General features: G+C 38.6%; 2 protein-coding genes and 1 long non-coding RNA gene across 9 annotated transcripts in view; 2 read left to right on the top strand and 1 right to left on the bottom strand.

Annotated features, from left to right (window-relative positions):
- Nucleotides 1-2,570: 2,570 nt before the first annotated feature.
- On the top strand, nucleotides 2,571-9,175 carry myoz1b (myozenin 1b). Its single transcript, XM_082151768.1, has 6 exons — nucleotides 2,571-3,136; nucleotides 4,329-4,425; nucleotides 7,596-7,765; nucleotides 8,111-8,189; nucleotides 8,291-8,462; nucleotides 8,568-9,175. Exons 2-6 carry the CDS (start codon nucleotides 4,338-4,340, stop codon nucleotides 8,794-8,796), a joined length of 738 nt encoding a protein of 245 aa, XP_082007894.1. The 5' UTR covers nucleotides 2,571-3,136; nucleotides 4,329-4,337; the 3' UTR covers nucleotides 8,797-9,175.
- The window catches only part of LOC309485128, a 300,702-nt gene continuing 284,882 nt past the window's right edge, over nucleotides 6,940-22,759 (bottom strand). Inside the window, exon 2 of the long non-coding RNA XR_014201072.1 lies at nucleotides 6,940-7,445. This is a non-coding gene — a long non-coding RNA (uncharacterized lncRNA). The remainder of the gene's footprint in view (nucleotides 7,446-22,759) is intronic.
- The window catches only part of usp54b (ubiquitin specific peptidase 54b), a 103,841-nt gene continuing 92,446 nt past the window's right edge, over nucleotides 11,365-22,759 (top strand). For 6 of the 7 annotated variants that reach the window (XM_082151740.1, XM_082151739.1, XM_082151741.1 and 3 more), the window contains exon 1: nucleotides 11,365-11,471. The gene's annotated coding sequence lies outside the window, so the exon portion shown is untranslated. The remainder of the gene's footprint in view (nucleotides 11,472-22,759) is intronic. The other variant, XM_082151743.1, reaches the window with a different exon arrangement.

The following is a 22,759-nucleotide window of genomic DNA, read 5'->3' as shown; positions in this document are numbered from 1 at the left end:
ATTTTTTCCGACTTGATACAGCGCCGACGCCACGTGACTGTGACGTATGGCATCAAAGTACCGCGAGAGCGTTTCGAGAGTAGCCGGAGAACTCAGCCAGCGCAGCTTCTCAAGAGCGGCTGCACTGGGCTGCAGGAGGGCTGATGACGACACAGCTGTTCCACGATTGGCCGGATTCACCACATGACAACGATCACGTGTGTTTCGTGTTTATTCGAACACCTAAAGTTCATCTAAAGTTCACAAATCAGTTTTTTATAACAGTAAACACTCTTTTCATGTCGTTGCGATGTTATATTGTGTCATGTTTATCAAATTAAAACTGATTAAAAAACGTATAGACTCCACTTCATTGATAGTAGCTTATGTTGATCTTTATTCTTGTTCAAACAGACGCTGTATGAAGCAGTACATAAAGTAGGCTTATTGAATGAAAATGTCTCTGAAACATCTGTGTATTATTTGGCAGATATTACATTTATTTCACTTCAGCTGTGGTAAAGTACGTGAACACCACGTGAGCGGTCACTACGGGAACCAGAAAGTGTCCGACTTCACGTCTCCGTTTGCAGCTCCTCCCCGCCTGCACGCGGCTACTCTCGCCGATCGGTTACATCCAGCCGCAGCCGATGTCGAACACACCTTATACTTCTGCGTTGAACTCAAGGCCAATTTATACTTCTGCGTCGGGTGCGCGTAGAAGGTACGGCGTAGCATACGCATTGACGTGTACCATACGTCGTACCCTTCGCCGTACCCTGATGCGCACCTCCAAAATGTAACTACGCGTCGCGGCGACGCGGACCGCAAGATCTGTGATTGGTCGGCTGGATAGCATCGCGTTTCCTCCTACGCATTTCCGAAATGATCTTCTGCACTCTGCACCGCCCGCCCGCCATTTTTAAATTCCGAAGATCAGTGAAGAGCCATGGAAATAGACCAAGTGACAGAGAGATTGCTTGAAGAAGTGCGGAAATACAGCCATCTGTATGACTCCTTCAGTCACCATTGCTCGTAGAAACCTAAACTCAAAACAGCCGCGAGGAATGTAAACACAGTGGAACATTAAAACCCACCCGCGCCAACTAGCGTTTCGGCGGTGTAACTGCAGAGCAACACAGACATTCGCAGAAGTATAAATGCTCACGACGGCGTCGCCTACGACGCAGAAGTATAAATTGGCCTTTACGCCGTAGCTACGTCGTAGGCTGTGTTTAGCGCGCGTACCCTGACGCGCACCTCTCCAAAAATGTAACAACGCGTCAATTCTACGCGGACGCAAGCGCTGTGATTGGTCTGCTAGAACCCCTCCCTCGGGTTTCACATCAGGTGTGTTCGACATCGGCTGCGGCTGGATGTAACCGATCGGCGAGAGTAGCCGCGTGCAGGCGGGGAGGAGCTGCAAACGGAGACGTGAAGTCGGACACTTTCTGGTTCCCGTAGTGACCGCTCACGTGGTGTTTGCATACTTTACCACAGCTGCAGTGAAATAAATGCAATATTTGCCAAATAATACACAGATGTTTCAGAGACATTTTCATTCAATACTTTATGTACTGCTTCATACAGCGTCTGTTTGAACAAGAATAAAGTTCAACATAAGCTACTATCAATGAAGTGGAGTCTACGTTTTTTAAGCAGTTTTAATTTGATAAACATGACACAATATAACATCGCAACGACATGAAAAGAGTGTTCACTGTTATAATAAACTGATTTGAGAGCTTTAGATGAACTTTGGCCTATGATGCACTTTGAGCTTTAGATGACCTATGGTCCCTCTGCATGAGTAATTGCGCGTCAACGCGGACAACGACGCAGAAGTATAAATTAAAAACAACTCGTTGCCTACAGCGTAGAGGCTCCGGCGTAGGTCCGACGCAGAAGTATAAATTGGGCTTAATTAGGCTTTAAATAAAAAAATAAAAAAATAAAATATTTTTTAAATAACACAATAAAAAAAATATTGTGCCATTGACTTTAGACCAGGATTCAGTCTATTTCAGTTGCCTCAAAATAGCAACGCGCCATCAATGCGCCTGAACATGTAAACAACGTGGTGCAGTATGTGAAAATGAAAGCTGCACTAGCAAAAAACACTTTTGTTGCGGCTGGCGCTGCATTGCGCCTGGTGTATGATAGGGCCCAATGTCTGTCCTGTCTTAAGGCCAACTATACATTACATCCTGCTTTAGCGTGGTTAAAAAGAAAACACATGAAGATGCATTTCTTGATCTTGAGGTTTGAAGTTCTGTTGACATGTTCTTCTTTGAAAGAGGTCTGATTTTCTGTTTGACATTGCGAAGACTGGAACTCTCACTGCGTGCCTTATGAAAGTTTACTGTCCATACTTTAAACTGGGGAAGTGCAAACTGTAAATAATCTTGACTCCTTTTCAGGAGCAATATGTCTTCATTATGGAGGTCTGTCAACTGCTTCTCAAAGTAAGAACCACGAAAAAGACTGATTAAGATCCTATATTATACACAATATACACAATACAATATTACAATAAATATACAAAATGGTACTGGTAAAGTAAATATTGTTGATAAGAGTAAACAATAGCTACATACAATGCTGCAAAGTTACTGAAATATTGTAATCAGAAAAGGGAAAAATAGCAAATAGAACCTTTGTGTTTAGTGAATTGTTTTGAATTTAGAATTTTGTGAAAGTCAAAGCTAGAAATGTGATCCCACCCATTCAATATTCAGCTCAATATTAGCAATACACAGAAAGTTCCAAATATTTACTGTAAGAAATGCAGAGGGTAAGTGACCAAAGTAAGTGACTGAAATAAGAAGTGGGACATAATCTTTTTACAGATCCTCCCTGAAAACATCTTGCTCTTCATTGCTCTATATTTAGACCTAAAAGTATCTGCAAGAAAAGTATCTCCTCACCATCAGCTCTGTCCCTGTGCTGAACTAAACCCCCTCCCCACTCCCCAAAGACCTCCTGTCCCAAACACTGCTATAGGATTTCACTCTCCCTGGGATGTAGAAGAGAGCAGTAGTTGGTGGAATCATAGCCAACCCTAAGGAACTGGATTAACCAAAACAGCCCTCCTGGGAACCTTTGATTCAAACTGTGATTTGATTTGTTTTCTGAAACATTGAATCGTTGGTCTCAGGTAAGAGGAATCATTGTGATGTTTGATTGATTGCAACGGGGGGGAATCGCAGGTGATAAAATGTTATAATGAGCACATAATGTACTGAGGGGGTTAGAGTATGCCGAGATGATTTATTATTGTTTGCAAATGGTAAAAATATATGTTGTTCTTAGATAGATCTTCCTCCTGCTGCATTTCATAACTCAAATAGACCTAATAAACACTGACATAGCACTGGATCTTCTTCACATATGCATATATGTACAAAAATGATAAATGAATTATACATAAACACAAATGAAAATAAATAACACTCCAACACTCTCCTATTTAAATATACATGTTATTGTTAATGATTTAACTGTGTGGTTCTTACTGAATTATTATTATTATTAGTTCAAATGCAGAAATGTTTCTCACAGCTCCTCAGAAATGTGTTTAATAAGGCATTCAGACTACTCAGACTTACCAATGCAATGCTTCAGTTGGACATTTGAGGAATTTGCTGACCAGTTACCCATGGTGGATTTATTTAGTGTGCTAAAACAAAAATACCCCTCTTTGCAACAAGAGACTGGTGTCGGTTATGGAATTTAAAGTTTTACCAATTGACCGCAACTTAAATATACTTTATAGTTATCTTGTGAATATTAGTGTTAATCGGACACTTTAAATATTCATGCAAACAGTCATCAAGAACAGAAAGCCATTTACAAATACAAAACTGTTACTGTTAATGTCACAAGATTTACTTAATACATGTTAAAGACAGATTGGAAAAAAAACATTGGGGTTTGAAAATGTAAGAATTAATATTCCTCCTGACCACATAATATATAATATATATAAAATAATTTATGTTTGTTTGTAGGGTAATTAATATTGTTATTTTTATGGGTATGTTATTTTATTTTGAAGTGAAGAGAGCATCAATAAGCTCCTCAGAACTTGGGCCCTTTGTGGCATTTTGTTGCTGGTGTTTTTATTATTTAGTTTAATAATAATTATAATTCACTGAGCTATGAGCGCTCATAGTTCCAGCTTGGTTTATGCTTTTATTTTATCAATTTATTTCCTATAATATTATTTTGGGGGATGCATGATCATGCTAAACTCATACCGAAATACATTACAATTTATCAGAAAATGCACATGGCATCTTTTCTCATCTTCCCCTACCAGTTTATTCAGATTTCATTCCCCCCCTCAGATTGCAGTGATGCCTGTCTCTGGAACACCTGCTCCAAGCAACAAGAGGAAGAAGCCTTCGAAAATCATCACAGATTTCTCAAACATCTCACAGTATGGTCAGTGGTGTTTCTTTGTGTCACATATACATATGTAGGAGAAATACACAGACCTTAATTCTGGTTGATCACTCACTTGTGATATCCTGATGACCGGATGAGTGTTGTAAATGTCACACTTAATTAACAAACGCCCTCACTGGTGTCCTGTGTCAACATGAAGAGCCATTGCCAGAAATGCCAAACAACCCACAGGCTCTCTGTAAATTTCTCACGGTGTAAATCCCCACTGAGAACACTTAATTTATTGGTACTGTATGTGTAGAGCCTCAAAAGGAGAGCACACTTGGCATAAGCACACAGCTACATAGTATTGCAACCAACTTTAATGAGGGGCTTGTAAATTTTTCTAAGAATAGTCACATTTGAATTGTTTTTTAATGCATCAATAGATTCAGTGAAATGTCACATTTGAACTAGAACAGCATGTTATAATGTTCCTGTTTTTTCTGGAGTCATGGGCTATCAATTCCCACAGTTTGATGAGCTGTTGCGATGCAATTACTCATCCCAGCTTTGACAAAAAAAAAATGCCTCCATCATTCTATAAAGACCAGTGTAATGAGCGGTTAGCCTATGCAGTGTGTAGCTGGCCAATTATTCCTAAATCTCAAAGGCATTATCAAACTGTGTGACTTCACAGCTCTCCTCTAATGAGCAGCGTTATTAGGTGCTTTGCGTTTGTGTGTCTGTGTGTGAAGGCTGTTTAGTGTACTAGATTCTCTCACTTCATCTGCTTGGCAATGTGCTCATAATGGGCAGTTTGTTTACAGGACAACATTCTTGTGGCTAGCGTTTCAGAGCCAAATAAATCAACAGCAAAATTACTGCCAAAAAGAAGAGCTGTTCGGCTGAGATTTCAAGCCGCTTAACTTCAAATTATTTAACTTCAGTCTGTTTCAGCAGATTGTCATGCATACGCACATTGGGACAAATATTGTATGTGTGATTCATGCTCTGTTAAAACCGTTTATACAAACAAATTAGATTTTTTATTGTTTGTATCACTTAGCTTGTCCGTGTTTGCACGTTCTGGACAGACTGTGTATTTATTGTCGGTGGATTTGCACTCTTTTTGAAAGTTACATTGATACGCTTGGCTAGTAGGTGGCGACAAGATCTGTGAGTCATTGAATCATTCATCCAACCGATTCATTCAAAATACGGATTTATTCAGGAATGAAATATGTGACTCCCTGCATCCAAATATGCCTAATTCCCTACTATATAATTGAAAACAATATGTGAAAAGTACAGTATTTCCAAAGTCATAAGCTGCATTCATATATGCATACTTCCCTAAAATAGTAATAATAATAGTAAAGGAAAAAGGTTACACTTTATTTTAAGGTGTCACTGTTACAGTGTAATTATACATTTAAGTACTGAGTAATATTAATTAGCTGCATGTACTTACTACATGTTTGGTTTGGTTTAGGGTTAGTTGCATGTAATTGTGCATAATTTACCAATGTAACATAATAACAAAGACACTGTAAAATAAAGTGTTACCAGGAAAAGTACACAGGATCACATAATACTTCCGGCTAAATTCTGAAGTGCGCATTCAATCCATCCGGGATTATGGGAGAGGAGTTGTGAATAGCAGTGAAGGGATGCAAGGGATGAAGGGATGCATATTTACATGGCGAAATTTGCAAGCGGAAAGACTGAATGCTTCTCTAGCAAGGAAACGGATCTGCTCGTGCACGAGGTTAAAGCAGACCATCTACGGGACAAGCTGGATTCCACCATATCTTTATGTACACAATAATAATTATGTAATAAATAATAAACATTGTAATCTTTTTATTTTTAATATTCAGCATGTTTGTGTGCTGCTCCGCATCCCTGTGTGTGTAATAAGCAGAGAGTACGCGCGTTGTGCACCCGCCTATAGGCGCATATTACTAATGCGTCCTTTAAATAAAAAAATAAAAAAACTGCGACTGTCATTGTCAATGGCGCAGTCTATTTCAGTTGCCTCAAAACAGCAACGTGTCAACAATGCACCTGAACACACCTCGTTTTAAGACCAGCAAGCCCATGGGCACACAAATGGGCGCAAATGCGAAAAACACTTGCATTGCGCATTGTGCCGGGTGTATGATAGGGCCCACAGTCTTTAAGAGTCATTGAATTACTCATTCAATCAATTTGTTTGTCAAAAAACACTGATTAATTCAGGAACGAAACAGCATTTTTGTGTGGCGATCACGTTATTGTTATTGCCATTGGATGTGGCTTGATGGCTGATAATAAAGTTAAGAAAGAATATAATAAAACCAAAACATAATCAAAGTGGAGGGCTTCATGTCCTGTTTAGGCTAAAGGCCCGTACACACCGGGACGAATTTCGCGCGCGATATTCGCCGACGTTTAACGCCTCGTGACTAAACAAAGGGCGCCAATGTGACTGTGCACACCGACGCGAAAAATGCCACGCGTAAAAGCGTAATTTTTTTTTAAACGCCTTGGGTTCGTTTTTTTGGTTTGACACGCCGCGTCAAAAACTATCCGACCAATGAGATTGGCGCTTTTGCTCACGTGTCTGGAGCTTCTGAAGTTACAGTAAAACACAACTTGGGGGCGCTCAAACACAAAACGGTCTTGCCGAGCACACATACGTAACAGCGAAGAAGATATACGCCAAGTAGCGTCTACACTGCCCATAGACAGACACTGCCGGGAAGAAATGACGAGGAAGATGCAAGGCAAGATGAATGTAGAGCTGTTGGTGTCGGAATAAAGAACTATATGACAAACGCGACAGCGACTACAAAAATCTTGTTAAAAGAGAACTGTTATGGAGTGGTATTGCAGAGTATAGACTGTTATGGAGTGGTATTGTATTTCTGTTTTACATTAAGCGCCATCTAATGTCAGGGAATGAATTTGCATGTTCACTCGGCTCATCGTCAGCGAAAAACGCTTGGGTGTGAACACAAAAAACGCATTGAAAAACGCTGGCGAATAACGCGCGCCGATATTCGTCCCGGTGTGTACGGGCCTTAAGACCCCTTTTTTTATGCTGTTTTCATGCTTAATTTAGACACTAGTATAATGTTTCCATCTACATATAGTAGTCATTCTAACGATTTAAAAGGGGCATTGTGTTAATTCTGACTGAATTTACCTTTTTCCTTCCCCACTTCACTGATCTTGACCAGACCAGCAAGATGAGAGTGCTGAAGCCAGTGAACTGGACTTGGGGACCAAAATCAAGGCCCCTAGAGATGTGATGTTGGAGGAGCTGTCTCTCATGAAGAACAAGGGCTCCAAAATGTTCAAGATGAGACAGAAAAGGGTGGAGAAATTCATCGTCAGTGACGAGAACCTGGTCAGCAAAACAGGCATGAGAAAAGCAATAGCTTTGATAGGAAATAGAGGTTTATTGTGTGATAGGATCTGGAAAATAAACCCTAAAAATCAAGATCAAGGGGTCTTCTATAAACACGAAGGAACTTGTTTTGCAAAAATAACCTCATAATGCATGACTGCTTATCATGTAAACAAATGAAGTATTAAGAAATTATGTGAGAAGAAAGAGACCACAATGTAATTAAATTCACATTTACTTTGAACACACTGGTATTCACATATCGCTCTTTAAGTTATGAAACTTTAAATGTACAGTATACTGCATAGCAGGATGATCTTCTTTTTGTTCCTCATGCCTTTGTAGATAAACCTCCAGAACCTGGTTCCTTCTCTGGAATGTGAGATGACCGCTCCACCTGAACCATCTCCCAAACCACCTCAAGGTAAATACCTGGTTACATTATTTATTTATTTTTCAACAGCAAACATGTAAGTCCATGGAGTTAATTTTTAGATTTTTGTTTTTCTGTTCTTCTTATGGCAGAGGAAGTAAATGCTGGGGCGGAGAAGGAAAAGAGACGCGAGTATGTTAATCCATACGTATCACCATGGGAACATGCTATGAAAGATGATGAGGAACTTAAAAAAACCATGAGGTGGAAAATGCCAGGGCCTCAAATTCACAAGGATCTTCCCAAGTACAAGAGTTTCAATAGGTACTAGGATATTTTATCATTTATAAAAATAATTCTACACAGACGCTATACCTTTTGATAGTTGTTATTCAACTGATCCATCTACATGTTTTTCTTGCCCACAAGAATGGCTCTGCCCTTTGGAGGATTTGACAAGGCCTCTCGTCTTGTCACCTTTGAAGCCCCTGAAATCAAGGCAACCAACGAGGAGCCGCAGCCAGTGCCTGAGTTTAACCTTTGCCTTCGTCCTTCTTTCAACCGCACTCCGATCGGCTGGACATGCAATGAGGAGCACAGCCACATCTACATGGAGCTGGACAACATCCCCTTTGATGGAGAGACTGACGACCTCTAAGAAACCTGCCCATCTTATGTGAACACAGACGTGTATATACACAGCAACATACATGCTTTAACGAAAAAGCCAAATACAGATGCGTACAGAGATACACAGACCAGCAAACAGGGACCTTATGCACTCACATCCAAAAACAACAACTGATTCGTATTTGCAAGAGAAAGGAATGATCTTTGCCTTTTCTCCCATTGTTTTGTGTGCTGTTTACAAGGGAAACACATCATTGCATGTTGTGATTTGCTGGTTCATAGTTGGCAGACACATTATGCATTATGCTTGATTGCAATGATCTATGATAGACATATAAAGTACCTAAAATGATCTAGCATTAAAATAAACTTTTGTCCCTAAACAGAATATGGTCTGATTTCTTATATAAAGAAGCAATCTGTCAGTGTACTGTATTAATAATGTTTTTGATCTTTGTTTAGCAGCTGCACCTCCTGTTCAAATTATATCAAGTTACTTCAAAAATAGATAAAACAATAAAGCAATACATAAACAATAAATTATCTAAAAAAATACATGCACAAAACCAATCAAAGCATGAATAGTGGCTAGTTTAAAACTGATTAGGTATTTATACTGACCCTTGAAAATGTTTTTTTATTTTTTTTTGACTGTGCCACCTTTTGGTCTTTCTTTACCATTTTCTATTGTATTTAACATTAGGATCAACGTCATTTTTTTACCGTTTTTTAAACTGTTTTTCAATTTGTAGTAAAAAAAAATATTTATAATTATCAACTTATTTTAAGTAAATTTTCAGCCCTGTCCCACATTTTACATGATGTTTTACATGTTTTACATGTAGATGTTTTTAATAACACTTAGACTATATTTGTCCCTAAAGAAGTGATGATGGCTCCTATTAACTTGTCAGCATAATTTAGGCTAAATTCAATTCAATTCACATTTATTTGTATAGCGCTTTTCACAATACACCTCGCTTCAAAGCAGCTTTACAGAAAATGCAGTAGTCCACATTACAGTTAAGAGTGATTTCAGAAATGTACATATACAAATCACAGTTAGCTAAAAAATTACAAATTTAAACAATGTAATAATTTAAGGCAGAAAAAATTTATTGAAACTTTTTTGTTAACAAATGATTATGACATATATAAAATTGTAGCATTAGTGCATGTTGATTCAGAGTTTACGTCATCTGAAGTCCTCGCAGGAGTTGGTGGTGTCTCTTCACAGATGTTGAAGCATCTGAAGTCTTCATAAGAGCCTGGATTCAGACTGAAGCTGACATACTCTCTATTACCTGAGGATGGGCATCCCGAGATAAAACAGAGAAGCAAATAGAAAATAATTAGCGTAGCTGCTGTTCAAAACATTAAGCAAGGATAATCATGTGCATTTGATCTGATAAGGTTATGAGATGCATTAATGCTTGCAAGAGATTCGTCTTTAATCTAGATTTAAACTGAGGCGAGTCTGAGCCCCGAACGTTATCAGGAAGGCTATTCCAGAGTTTAGGAGCCAAATGTGAAAACGCTGTCCCTCCTTTAGTGGACTTATAAAGCCCAAAGTTTTGTGACCTTAAAGATCACAATGTATTGTAAGCCGATAGAAAATAAGTTAAATACACAGGAGCTAAACCATTTAGGGCCTTATATTATAGGTCAGTAGCAATACTTTGTAATTGATATGGAACTTAGGTAACCAGTGTAGAGATGATACATTTGGTGTTATGATCATATTTTCTTGGCCTAGAACTAGCAGCTGCATTATGGACTAATTGTAGCTTGTTTATTGAGGATGAAGGACAACCAGCTAGTAATGCATTACAGTAATCTAGAGGTCATGAATGCAAGAACTAACTTTTCTGCATCAGAAACAGATGTCATGTTCTGTAGCTTAGCAATGTTTCTGAGGTGGAAGAAGGCTGTTTTTCCTGTAATATGAAATATGATTTTCGAAAGACAAGTTGCTGTCTAATATAACACCCAGGTCTTTAACTGTAGAGGATGAAGTAACAACAGTACATCCAGATGCAAATTGTATTCTAAGAGATTCTGTGTACAGGTTTCTATCAACCTGTAGCTAACAACCCTGTTATCCATTATTGTTTTAATGAACATTTATTGTATTTGATGTAATAAAACAGAATATATAATGTTTAATATGTCCTTCTGAAGTGGACAAATAGCATATGTTCTGACAGTTATAAGCACTTTCTTTCACTGATAGCCTACTTTGTTGAAAATGCTACAGGAATGCACTATTAGTCCTACTTATACTCAGTTCGTAGAAAGTGCAAGTTATCCATTAGCCACTCTGTTATTTGCTTTTGTGTGATTATTACACAATGTTGCACTGCGAACACGCTAAGATGCTTTATTCAGAATTCACGCCTCTCTCTCTTTTTCTACACAAAACCAAAATCGGTTACGTAATGGCATTTTGACTAATTCCAACTAGCTCCAGCAGATGGTAGCAGATCGGTCCTCAACATTGTCCTCAAGCCAAAGGGAAGCCTTTATCGCGAGAACTGCATATGTAGAGAACGTCGTTATCGCGAGATCTTCATGTATTGGCTGCGGCGCTGGATGGCGCTGGTGGAAATTTGGGAATGCGCGGTCATGCTTCCCGGGTTGAGCTGAGCTGAGCTGAGCTCGGACAGGACGCTAGACTGACTGCATCTGTGTGCGAGCTGTAAGGTGAGTAAGCACTCTTTAAACTTAATTAACGGTGCTCTCCTCGAGCGAAATTGGATATATGTGCAAATCCGAACATGTAAACATCCATCCTGATAAGTGTAACTTGAATTCCAGCAAGCTTGCATTCCAGATGTGTAATGTGATGGGGGAATTGCTTAACATCAGCGCGTGCGGATGCGTCTCCCTGTCTGAAGTCAAGGATGCTCTGAGCTGGGAGTCTGGGACCATTCAAAACATTGTCACCTTTTTAGTGACATTTTTATCACTTACGTTGCATCTGGCGTGTTCATTCTCAGCATCTTCAGTCTACAGAATGATTCAGACTGGCAGTGCACATGTAATACTTTATTTTATAGTTCTTTGCTTTTTAAGCGCTTGTTCAGTAATTTCTGCATGATGTCGAAGAACATTTTTTTATAGGTTTTTATTTTGATTTAAGCTTTTACTTTTTCTTCTTTAGTTATGTGTTGATAGATCTCAAATGATTTTATCCTGCTGTTGCATTGACTCACTGAAGTGGACAGCACATGGTCGATATTGATTTAGTTTTGTGGTTGCGTTTAAGTGATTAAAGGGACAGTTAATCTAAAAATGAAAATTCTGTCATCATTTACTCACCCTGATGTTGTTTCAAACTCCTATGACTTTCTCTCTTCGGTGGAGCACAAAAGGAGATGTAAGGCAAAATGACAACCTGTATGGGAAAAGATTCAACAGCTGTGCAATTCAACACCTTCTTCTTTTTCCAAGGAAGAAAAAAAAAGTAATACAGGTTTGGATAAGCAAATGATGAAACAATTCAAATTTCTTGGGGTGAACTATCCCTTTAAATTAATCTCAAGTGCAGTGGACCTGTTAGACAGCCTTTTTGGGAATCATAAGCATGTGCAGTATTCAAGAGCACGAATTCATCTGACTCAGAACACACCTATGATGTCCAAAAATGCAGCTCGTGTCTGTGACTTTTGAGACACCGGTGTCGGCCAGCACATGTTCCATTACAAATGGTGCAGAAGAACAAGTGCACCAGGTTTTCCGTTCAGTTGCAACATTAGTTTATTGTGTTATTTTCCCTGTCTTTTAATGCTGTCCTGGTTTAACTGCATAAATCTTGTGAGATTATGAAATTCCAGAGAATGTTATTCTGTAAATGATCATTTTGTTTAATTTAGTAAATCCCTTCTCATCATAACATGTCCATTATCAGAGCACTTTTGGGTTCAGTGTAGGGTTGAGTTCCTGTGATTTAGATGAAATGCAGTAAAAATTGCTTGGTTTTTTTTGTGTGAATTGCTGTGATATACATTGGTTTGTTTTGTAATGTTCCAGTTAGACACATGTTGCATGCACCATATGAGCTGTGAGATCAGCAGTGATGTCTGATTTCAGATTTAAAGTTGACCATAATTACTGTTACTATTTTGAGATTAATAATCTCCATTGATGCAGAATGATAATTAATTAATTTCCAGTACCTTTCGTTTCTATTTGTTTGCCAGTTACCCATTTTAAATGTGTGTAATTTTGTCAGTGATGGCCATCCCTGAGAAGAGGTTCTCAGGCCCATTAAGGGGCCCCTGTGCTTTTATGCACCACATGAGTGGCCCTCATGGGGGTCATCAGTCAACAGGCGCTCTGCACTCCACGGAGAGGAAAGTGTGCGGCGTGTTGGTAAAAGCCTGTGAAAATGAAATGAGGGACTCTCTGTGGTGGTGTAGCCTAACCTTTCTGATTTCATCATGCGGCTCAGGTTGTAGTTCTTACACGTGATTTTAAAGCTGTTTTAAACCCCCTCTCTGAGAACGTCACTCCGAGCTTTTACAGCTGGGGGCGGGGGTTTGGAAAAGATTGGATTTTTATCAGCTTGTGCGATTATATTTCTTCTCTGAGGCTGAGTGGAAATGCAGGGTGGTGTTTGGCTTGGTTCTTAATAGGAGAAGTGTTCAGGTTGGTCAGATGCTTTGAGATTGTCCTCACGGTTGTAATATGTAGGGCTGTAGTTCATCTCGTAGTACTTCAACAAATCATTAAATGCTGGATAAAACTGAATAATTTTTTTTATTAAAATGCTGTCTTGTGTACTAATGTACTTATGTAAGATGTATGCTAGTTCAAGTTTTTTAAACGACCTAAACTTTTTAGAGGAAACATTTAAAATATAATCATAAAAACATATATTAATTAATAATAATACTATATAAATAAAATAACTTATAATATAAATACATTCATAAAACATTTTTTAGTCTGATTTTATTGCTTTTCGTTTGTAGATGTGACACAAGGAAATAAAAAAAACGGAAATTCATGTCAAGAATGTTGTCAACCCCTGACATAACAGTTTGTAAATGAGGCTGTAGTGGGTTGTAATTAATTTCAGGAGATGCTCTTCAATGCACATTTGCATTTCTCCATGCTTGCTTTATATGCATGCCATTCTCATTCCCTTCTTTCATATGGCATATACTCAGTGTCAAAGTGAGAAAAACAGCACTAAATCTAGACAGGGCTGGAGATGAGATAGTGAAAGTGAGATGGTGACACAGCGTCTTGAGTGCTCTATCTTTCTGTTTTATTTTTACTCCGCTTGTCCTTGACACCTTGCATTCTCTCTACCTTTGTTTACTAATGACACATTTTGCTCGAAATGTTGTGATGCCAATGCATTTAATTGCAAAGTAGTGCTAGATGGGTAAAGGCCTGCCACTATAACTGCTTTTTGTTTGGGCAGTAGATTGTCCCAGAAATAATTGTGATTAAGCAATACTATTGTCACTTTAAGACCATTTTATTCCACTGAATATAACAGCATAATAATTGAAGTAGGCCTTCGAGTGACAATGCACTTAATTTTTTAAGAATATTTAGATACTGGAATTGAAGTGTCAAAAATGTAATACTGAATACTGAATATGTCCATATCAACAAAGGCCAGATGCCTCAACAGGCCATATCTGCTGCTAAATCTATTTTTCTATAGGCATGATTTTTTAAAAAGCGCCATATTTATATAAAGTCACGTCATGCATGGGAAGCTGCAAAACAACGATCAAACACGTCCGTCTAGCGCACGTTTACATAGAAAATCAATGGAAAAATAGCGCAGTTGAATGCAAAAGTGTGTTCCCTGTGAAAAAAAAAATCAAATAGTAACACTGCTTAGTCTTTACTGTATTAAATATGGATTTAAAATATTAAAGTTATAAAAGTTTTTTAGTCAAGAGCAGTGAGAAATTGTCTTTTGTTGTTTGATTGATGACACAGACAGCAACAGGAATATTAGGCTGCTGTCACTTAAAGAAACGAATGCGCTTGAAAACCGAAATAATTTCTCTTTTGGGTCTGTTTGCACTTGAATGCATAAATGTGCAAGGCTAAAAACACGTGCAACTGATAAAGTTTCATGACAATTCAGCAGTTCCATCTTTCACGCTCTCCATGGGCCATCGGCCAGACCTTATTGTCAAGCACAGGTGAGTTTAGACAAGAATGCAAGCGTTGGTGCCATAGACAGTAAAATAAATGGACACAGCGGACACAACGGAGAAAAGTGAAGTCAATTAGAAGCACTCACTTCCTGATGGCTGAGCGTATTGCGCAGACTCAAACTGAGCTTGATGATGTAGATGTGACATGAGCAACCTGTCTTTCTTCTAGTAGCTGTGCCAAGAGAAATCTGAATCATTCCCTTCCGAAACTTGCAGAGACGGATAGTGTGAGTAGGAGGTGTCCATGAGCTAGGAGCAGTAGCAACTTTTGCTAAGTATTCTGATTAATTATTTTGTCATTTTGCCTCCACGTTCCCCTGATTGCACGAGAGCTTCTCCTGCCATACGGTAATTTCTCTGCTGTGCGACAGAGAGTCGCGTGGTTATGACGCAATCGTTAGCCTATTTTTTACAAAAACTGCTTCTACGGGGCCATAACGTAGGATACAAGGTAATGGAGCCTTTTATACATTTTCGTGTTTCTTTAGAAATAAATAATGGACAAATGGAGTCTTTAAACGCCTCAGATGTAAAGTTATTCGCTGTCAAAGTGACGCCAAAATGAATGGGAGTCAATGGATTGCGAACAGCAGGCGATGGTCTGCTAATCAATGGCGGCCCGGGGAAGCTTCAGTTTCCGGCTGATAGATTACCCCCTTGGTTGGTGCCAGTAATAAATAGACAGACATTGTGTGAAGATGTGGAGGGTGTCAAAATAAAGGTGTCTCTTAAAAAAAAATGCTGTAGCTAGGCTATATGTCAGTCATTTGATCAATGTATTGATCCATATCAATGTATTGTTAAACCCCTATTTATCATATACACATGATAAAGACACAGTCATATTAGAGGGAAAAGACTGTGGGCCCTATTTTAACAATCTAAGCGCATGATCTAAAGCTCAAGGCTCAAGTGCACTAAGGGCATGTCCGAATCCAATTTTGCTGGTTTAACGAGGGGGGAAAATGGTCGGCGCAGCATGGTCTAAAAGAGTTGTCTCTATTCTCTTAATGAGTAACGGGTGTGTTTTGGGCGTAACGTGCAATAAACGAATCAGAGTCTTATCGCCCATTCCCTTTAAAAGCCAGTTGCGCTCGCGGCCTCGCGCCATGGCGGATTGCAGTTTATTTACATGGCGGAATTTGCAAGTGGAAAGACTGAATGCTTCTCTAGCGAGGAAACGGATCTGCTTGTGCACGAGGTTAAAGTGCGCGAGCAGAGCATCTACGGGACAAGCCGGATTCCACCATATCTTTAGTACACAATAATAATCTTTTACATTGTAATCCTTTATTTTTAATATTTTTCATGTTTGTCTACTGCTGCATATCCCTGTGTGTGTAATAAGCAGAGTGTACGCGCGTTGTGGACCCGCCTATATGCGCATATATGTCTACTACTTTAGACCAGGTTTTTGTTGGTCAATGGCGCAGTTTATTTCAGTTGCCTCAAAATAGCAACGGTCCAACAATGCCCCTGAACACACCTCGTTTTCAGACCAGCTTGCCCATTGGCGCACAAATGGGTGCAAATGCATTTGCTATTTAAACAACGTGGTGCAGTACGTGATAATGATAACTGCGTTGGGCTGAAACTAGCAAAAAACATTTGCATCCCGCCTGGCGCCGCGTGTATGATAGGGCCCTGTAAGTTCATGTAATGAACCAAAAGTTCATTTGGATGTTCATTGTACATCAAATTTTCAGTGCTGGAAAAACCCTGTTAAAAATGAGGAAAAGGCCATTAATCACTGTGAATATTACATTACATTTTCCATTACGTATAATCATTATTTTGTCACTGCATTGAAAATATGTTGAAGCTTAAATGCTACTTTTCAAAAATTCATTCATTTAAATACATTTTCAGCTAGTGATGGCGTTATAAAACTATAGGGTATGTCCTTATAGCGCTTCGTTTTATGGCCATATGTGAGCATGAAGCAGTTCAGGGGAGAGTTTTAATGCATTGTCAGGAGGGGCCGTTTCAGAAACAATGGGAGCTACCTCTTCACAAGACATGTAATTGAACCAGTGTCGACGAGAGCTAAATTACTTTGGTTATATTCATGAAGTAATAATGGTGTTCTCATAGTTCGCCATGACATGCTTGCATTGCAGAGTGGTTTGAGAGCGCTGAAGACAGCGGGGAGAATGAACTTGGGTCTTCCCCATTGTCGGCTATGTCTATTTGAAGCAACACATAACCCACTTACTGGGAAACCACATTCTGCCTCCTGTATTAAGTTTTGAAGGAGAGAGTGAGAGAAAGTCAGAGAGAGAGAGAGAGCGAGCGAGAGAAAGGGACAAGATGAGTATACTCTCACACAGGACTGTGTTGTGTAAGATGTGTCCTCCTCATAGCGCTCATCATCTCTCTTGTTGAGCCTGGGGTGGATCATGTTTTTACCACAGCATTCTGACTTGTGCTTTGGATTGTGGTTCACTACAGGACACCAGAGATGGTGTGACTTGACTGGATGTGGTTTGGATGCTAACCATAAGCCCCATGAGCTTTAGCAATTTGTATCTACTAGGGGACATACATGAATATCTGTCTACTTAGCCGGCTGGTGTTTATCTCCACACTTTGTCAGTTCCAAATTTTACAGACAGCTTTGCCAGTACCGATATGTTTATTTAATTTTTTTGAAAAAGTGTTGTAAATGTTATATACTTTTTTTTTTTTTCATTTCAGAAGTTTGTGTACATCTCATTGAATTGCATTATGCATGTGGTTATCGGCTGATATTAGAGATTTTTTGGCAACACTTTACAATAAGGTTTCATTTGTTAACAGGTTAATAACATTAGTAGTTAATAACATAAGCTAGTCCCAGACTAAAATGCATGTTTGAGCTGTTTTAACTGAAAGCAACTTGCACTGACATGTCTTCAAATTTGTCAGTGCCATTTTTTCGTCTCAAGATACACACCAGTAATGTTTTTTTTTCTAAGGCACACTGAAACTGGGCCTTAGATATTTAGAAATAAGCCAAAAGTGCCCATTACCCAAAAGTGCACAGTACACAAAATGACCAAAATAGCCATCCCTAGTATCCACTGCAGAGAGTCTTCATTTGTGGCTTCTTCTCACTGCACCTGGAGTGATTTTCTGTGGAGCTGAGCAGAGATGCAGTGAGCTCAATGAGAGGTGATGTGATGTTGAATGTGTCATTCTGCTGAAGGTGTAGATGCCACCCGCTGAGACTGCCTTTCTAATGGCTCTCTCACTATCACTTGCGTTGACATGGTAACCTGATGCTTCTGGCTTCAAGACACTCATGTTCACTGCAGATGAGGTATGGCCAAATTGGATGCCGTCAACATATCACAACGCAATATATGATGTTGTACCGAAGTTCAGAGCAAGTCTCCTGTCTGATAATTGCAAGGGCTGGACAGAGTGTGCGACCGCACAGGGCCGGCTCGCGCCTCTACAGGGACTTGCGCGAAAATAAAGTGACAACTGACTTGATGATGTTGAGCCAATAAAAAGTTCATGTTTTTGTCCTTTGAAAGACTTTAATAGCTAAAAGTCATAGCTTCATGATGCTGTATTCTGCTTGTTAAAAATGTATTAAAAATTGCTGTGCGTGTGACCGTGATTCATATGCATGCATGTTAGTGAGCACGGCATTGCATATCAAGTTCGTAGAGAGCTTTACTCAGTCCATTTTAATTTCTTATTTTGTCCGCCTTTGAAATGGGTCAAACCATAGATATTACCTGAGAAGTCCTACCTAGTAAGTGCACTTCCAATCCGCGCTCATTCAAGGACTTGCATTTATTGCACGGACGGAGAAAGAACATATAATGAAATTGTCTAAAATGGATATGCAATGGAATAATGGAAGATTACCCTCTTCAACTTAATGCTGTTAAACTGAATATGAAGCAAAGAAAACGTTTTGCTGAAATATCCTCAACATTAACAGCAAATAAAAGCACACGGTTTATCTGTCGATGTCTGTCTCTGGAGGATTTGCCTGTGTGAATTCACAGATCCCGCAATATCAAAATGAGACATATTTGGAGCATATTTAAATAAATGCTTGGTTTATAATGAGCAGGATGTTTTAAGTAATGAAACTTGCAGGATGTTTTAATGATTCTTATATGTCAGATGATCATCAAGGCAAATTAGATATCTCATGTCATGCCCCATTTAATGATTGATAGCCAGGTGAATAGACTACGTATTGAGCAATTCTGGCTGACACTGATAGGCCAGTAATTATTTTCATGTTATGGCCAATAACCGATAAATGAAAATTAAATCAGAAATTAAAATTCAATACTACTGGACCTCAATAAATGAAAAATATAATATAAAAAAAACAAAATCAACATATTATGCAAAATGGATATTCATTTAGAGATTTGCTAAAGATGTAAGTGTTCAAATTATTATTCTATTAAAATACATTTTAATATATAATGTATATATTAGAATATATAAATACATTTTCATATATTTAAATATATATTTAAAATGTAGTATTAAGTTATTTGTTTCTAAAGATTAATTTTAACGAATACTGAAAAGAGATTTTACATTCTGTACAGAATGAACTTAGGTATCCTTTTTGCCTGAGACGAACTGTATAATTCCCTCATGATAAAGCCTTATTAAGCAATTCGGTTTGTCAGAATGAGCTAACTCAGCGCATGACTCGTCAGTTTGATCAGGCATTCCTAAAGAACAGGGAGGTCTGAAGATGATGAAGTCATTGGAAACTGAAGGATCACACATTTTTCCTTCTGTGTGTGTCACTGATGGCATTATGTGTGAAGTTAATTGTCTTAATTTCTCTCCTTATGCAGTTATTAAGCTGAATCAGAGTGCAGTCAGCTATTCACTGGTATACTTTCTGCTACAGCGAGCATTTTATTAGAGCATATCTTTCTTCCTTCGTCTCCTTCGTATGCGCAGTGATGGTGGGCTCCCCTGTGAAGTCAGTGAGGGTCAATGGTCACGTAACTGTGTGCGCACCGCTTCGGTCGGCAACATCTCGCTAATGGGCAAAATGCAGGAAGAGATGAAAATTACACAGAGGGAACATTTGCACTTTAATGAATTTCTTCTCATTCTGTGCATGGGTAGAGTATTGATTCAGTGCAGGTGGGATGTATGAACTCACAGAAACAGCAAACATATTGACTGGATCACCTTTAGACAAAATCAATTTGTGTTAAATGACAAGAAAATGAGCAATGTGCCAGACAGGCCACGAAGTGAACGCAAAATGTAGCCGATATGATCTCCTTTTTAAATGTTATCAACTACACAGTTGGATGCTAGGAAATGGTTCCGTTGATAAAAACAAAACAAAAAAACAATCCAGTTATTCTTTAATGTCAATGTGAAATCAAAATTGAGCCTATGTTTTTTTCTAATTGCATGTTCCTGTTCTTTTGTGATTTAAAACGGTTTAATTTTTTTAATATTTCATGACAAATTTAGATTTTTTTAATGTTTAATATCAATCAATTTCAGTATTGATTGACGTTAGATATTTCATTGCACGTTTGTTTCCCCTGTTTCTACATTGCCTTTAGGCTAGATTGCCTTTACTATCTTTTAATTTATGTAATCTTTAAAAACACTAATCATTTAATAACACTAATCTTTAGCAGATTTTAAAATGAATATCCATTTTACATAATGTAAATTACAATGTTGCTGTGATGCTAAAATCCATTTGTGGCATTTCAAATAATTGATTTTAGTTTTTAATGTTAACATTAAGTAATAGTAAATTAATTAACAAAATACGATTTTTAATATTAGCCGTAACATGAAAATAATCAACTTATCTGTATCGGACAGAATTGTATTATCTCTGCATATAACCTGTTGAAAGTACCTCTGTGGTTTGAGATAAATGAAAGTTAAATTTTCTAAATTAGAGATGCGGCCTACTGTATATATATTTTTTCTTTCATCTGCCTATTTTCACTCTGAAAATAATTCACAATGCAGAAACAATAAGTTGCGAACAGCAATTTACATTGACTTTAGATAAAAACAAAGAAAGTTAAACCGTTTTTTTTTTTTTTTGGTTTAGTTGAATTCTGTCTTGAAACGGCATGATAAGGCTGTGCCCTTGAGAACTTCATTGTTTTCTAAAAAGCAAAATCTTGCTGTTCAAGTCACTGATTCTATTGAACTCAGATGGTGTTGCCTTTGGACACAAACATATTGTGCTCGTAATCAGAATCGTAGCAACTGTGATGGTATGAATATTGTTGGAAGAGATTAGGACAATTGGAGGCTTGCGACAACAGCTGAACAAACACACACTAGGATAGGGCCTGTCAGAATGACCAACAATCTCAATGCACACGTCACCTCTCTTCACCCCTGCTAACACGTGATGCCCAGGAGAGAATTTTTTTCCCCCCATGTGAATGGCTGTACCGAGGAATATTGAACCTTTCAATTTAAAAGGCATATCAAAGTGACAGATACAGATTTTTTGTGATTTTACTGTCGAGGGAAATGCTGAAATGACTGAATAAACTTTACTGATGCTTGCTTGTTTGTCACCTTTTGCTTCACAATTTCTTTTTGCACTTTACTGAGCAAAATATACTAAACACTTTTTTTCGTAACATATTTTAGTGTTTTTTTAATGAAATATCCCAAATAAATCTGTGCTAATGGATACCAGTACAGAAAACACTGGCTTGTGGTATGCATCACACATCTAAAGTGTGTGTACCGCCGTCTGTAGGACCAATGTGAAATGGAGGCATGAAGCAGACAATAAATAACAATGATCTGTTGTGTTGCATGAGCTGGTTTTTCTGCAAAGCAAGCAATAGAAAGAGACGGCAAGAAGTTCAGAAAGTGCTGGCTGGCGCAGAGCTGTGGAAGGCGTGCATGAGGTGATGGCAGCGTGCCGGGCAGGAAGAGGAGATGAATTTGGCAAGCCAGAGGAGTTACTGGAGGGAGGTGTAGATATGCAGAGAGGGGAGTTCTGCTCGTGTGGCAGGATAGTGAAAAACGAAGGATCATTTGAAGTAAAATGCATGCAACACTTGATCTGTGATCTGCATTTCGCAGCTTCATAGGGTCACTTTTGTAATAATATCTATCTATATTATATATATATATAGATATATATCTATATATATATATCTGTTCGTTCTGGCTCTCAAATCTGATTGGCTGAGAGCCTTTTCCAACCATGCGATATTCTTCTAGTATCACCACGGGAACCGTTTCACCGTTTGCATCACTCCGCTTGCAGTATTTTGAGACCGGGATAGCTGCAGGTTGGAGTAATTGCCGTGCCGAAAGGAGACGTGCCAAAAGTGAATTGCTACAGAAACAGAAACTAACCCCTAACCCACACCCTAACAGACAGCTTTCGTAACCAATAATAAAGACCTTTCTCCACACCCCTACCATTCGGAATCGGCACACCCCAGCCTTTCGTCATGCCCATTACTCCAACCTGGAGATTTCTCACAGCGTGTCATGGTGGAAGAGCAAACCACCGTCATTTTACAAATACTGATGTTGTTGCGTCACGGAATGTAGTTTGAAGAGTTTTTAGGGAAGAATTTAGTTGTTTAGAACTCAAATATGCAACTATTTGACAAGATGTTTTCGGAGATGTGAGCTTCAGGCTGTCAGTGGTTGTTCAGCGCTCGTGTGACCGCAGAGAACAGCTTCATCTCGGCCAGTCTTTCGGGAATTCGCCGCTAAGCTCTTAGTCTTATATAGTGGTTAAACATGAGATATAATTCATTTTGGGTATAGCAAAGGGCAATCTTTGGTCTTATTAAT

This window comes from Leuciscus leuciscus (genome assembly GCF_965113295.1).
Source record: "Leuciscus leuciscus genome assembly, chromosome: 21".
NCBI classification, from domain to species: domain Eukaryota; kingdom Metazoa; phylum Chordata; class Actinopteri; order Cypriniformes; family Leuciscidae; genus Leuciscus; species Leuciscus leuciscus.
This window is presented reverse-complemented; position numbering and strand designations above follow the sequence as displayed.

Coding starts and splice junctions, on each gene's coding strand:
- myoz1b (XM_082151768.1), top strand. CDS start 4,338: ATGCCTGTCTCTGGAACACCTGCTCCAAGCAACAAGAGGAAGAAGCCT. Junction 4,426..7,595: donor CTCAAACATCTCACAGTATG/GTCAGTGGTGTT, acceptor GATCTTGACCAG/ACCAGCAAGATGAGAGTGCT. Junction 8,463..8,567: donor AAGTACAAGAGTTTCAATAG/GTACTAGGATAT, acceptor CTTGCCCACAAG/AATGGCTCTGCCCTTTGGAG.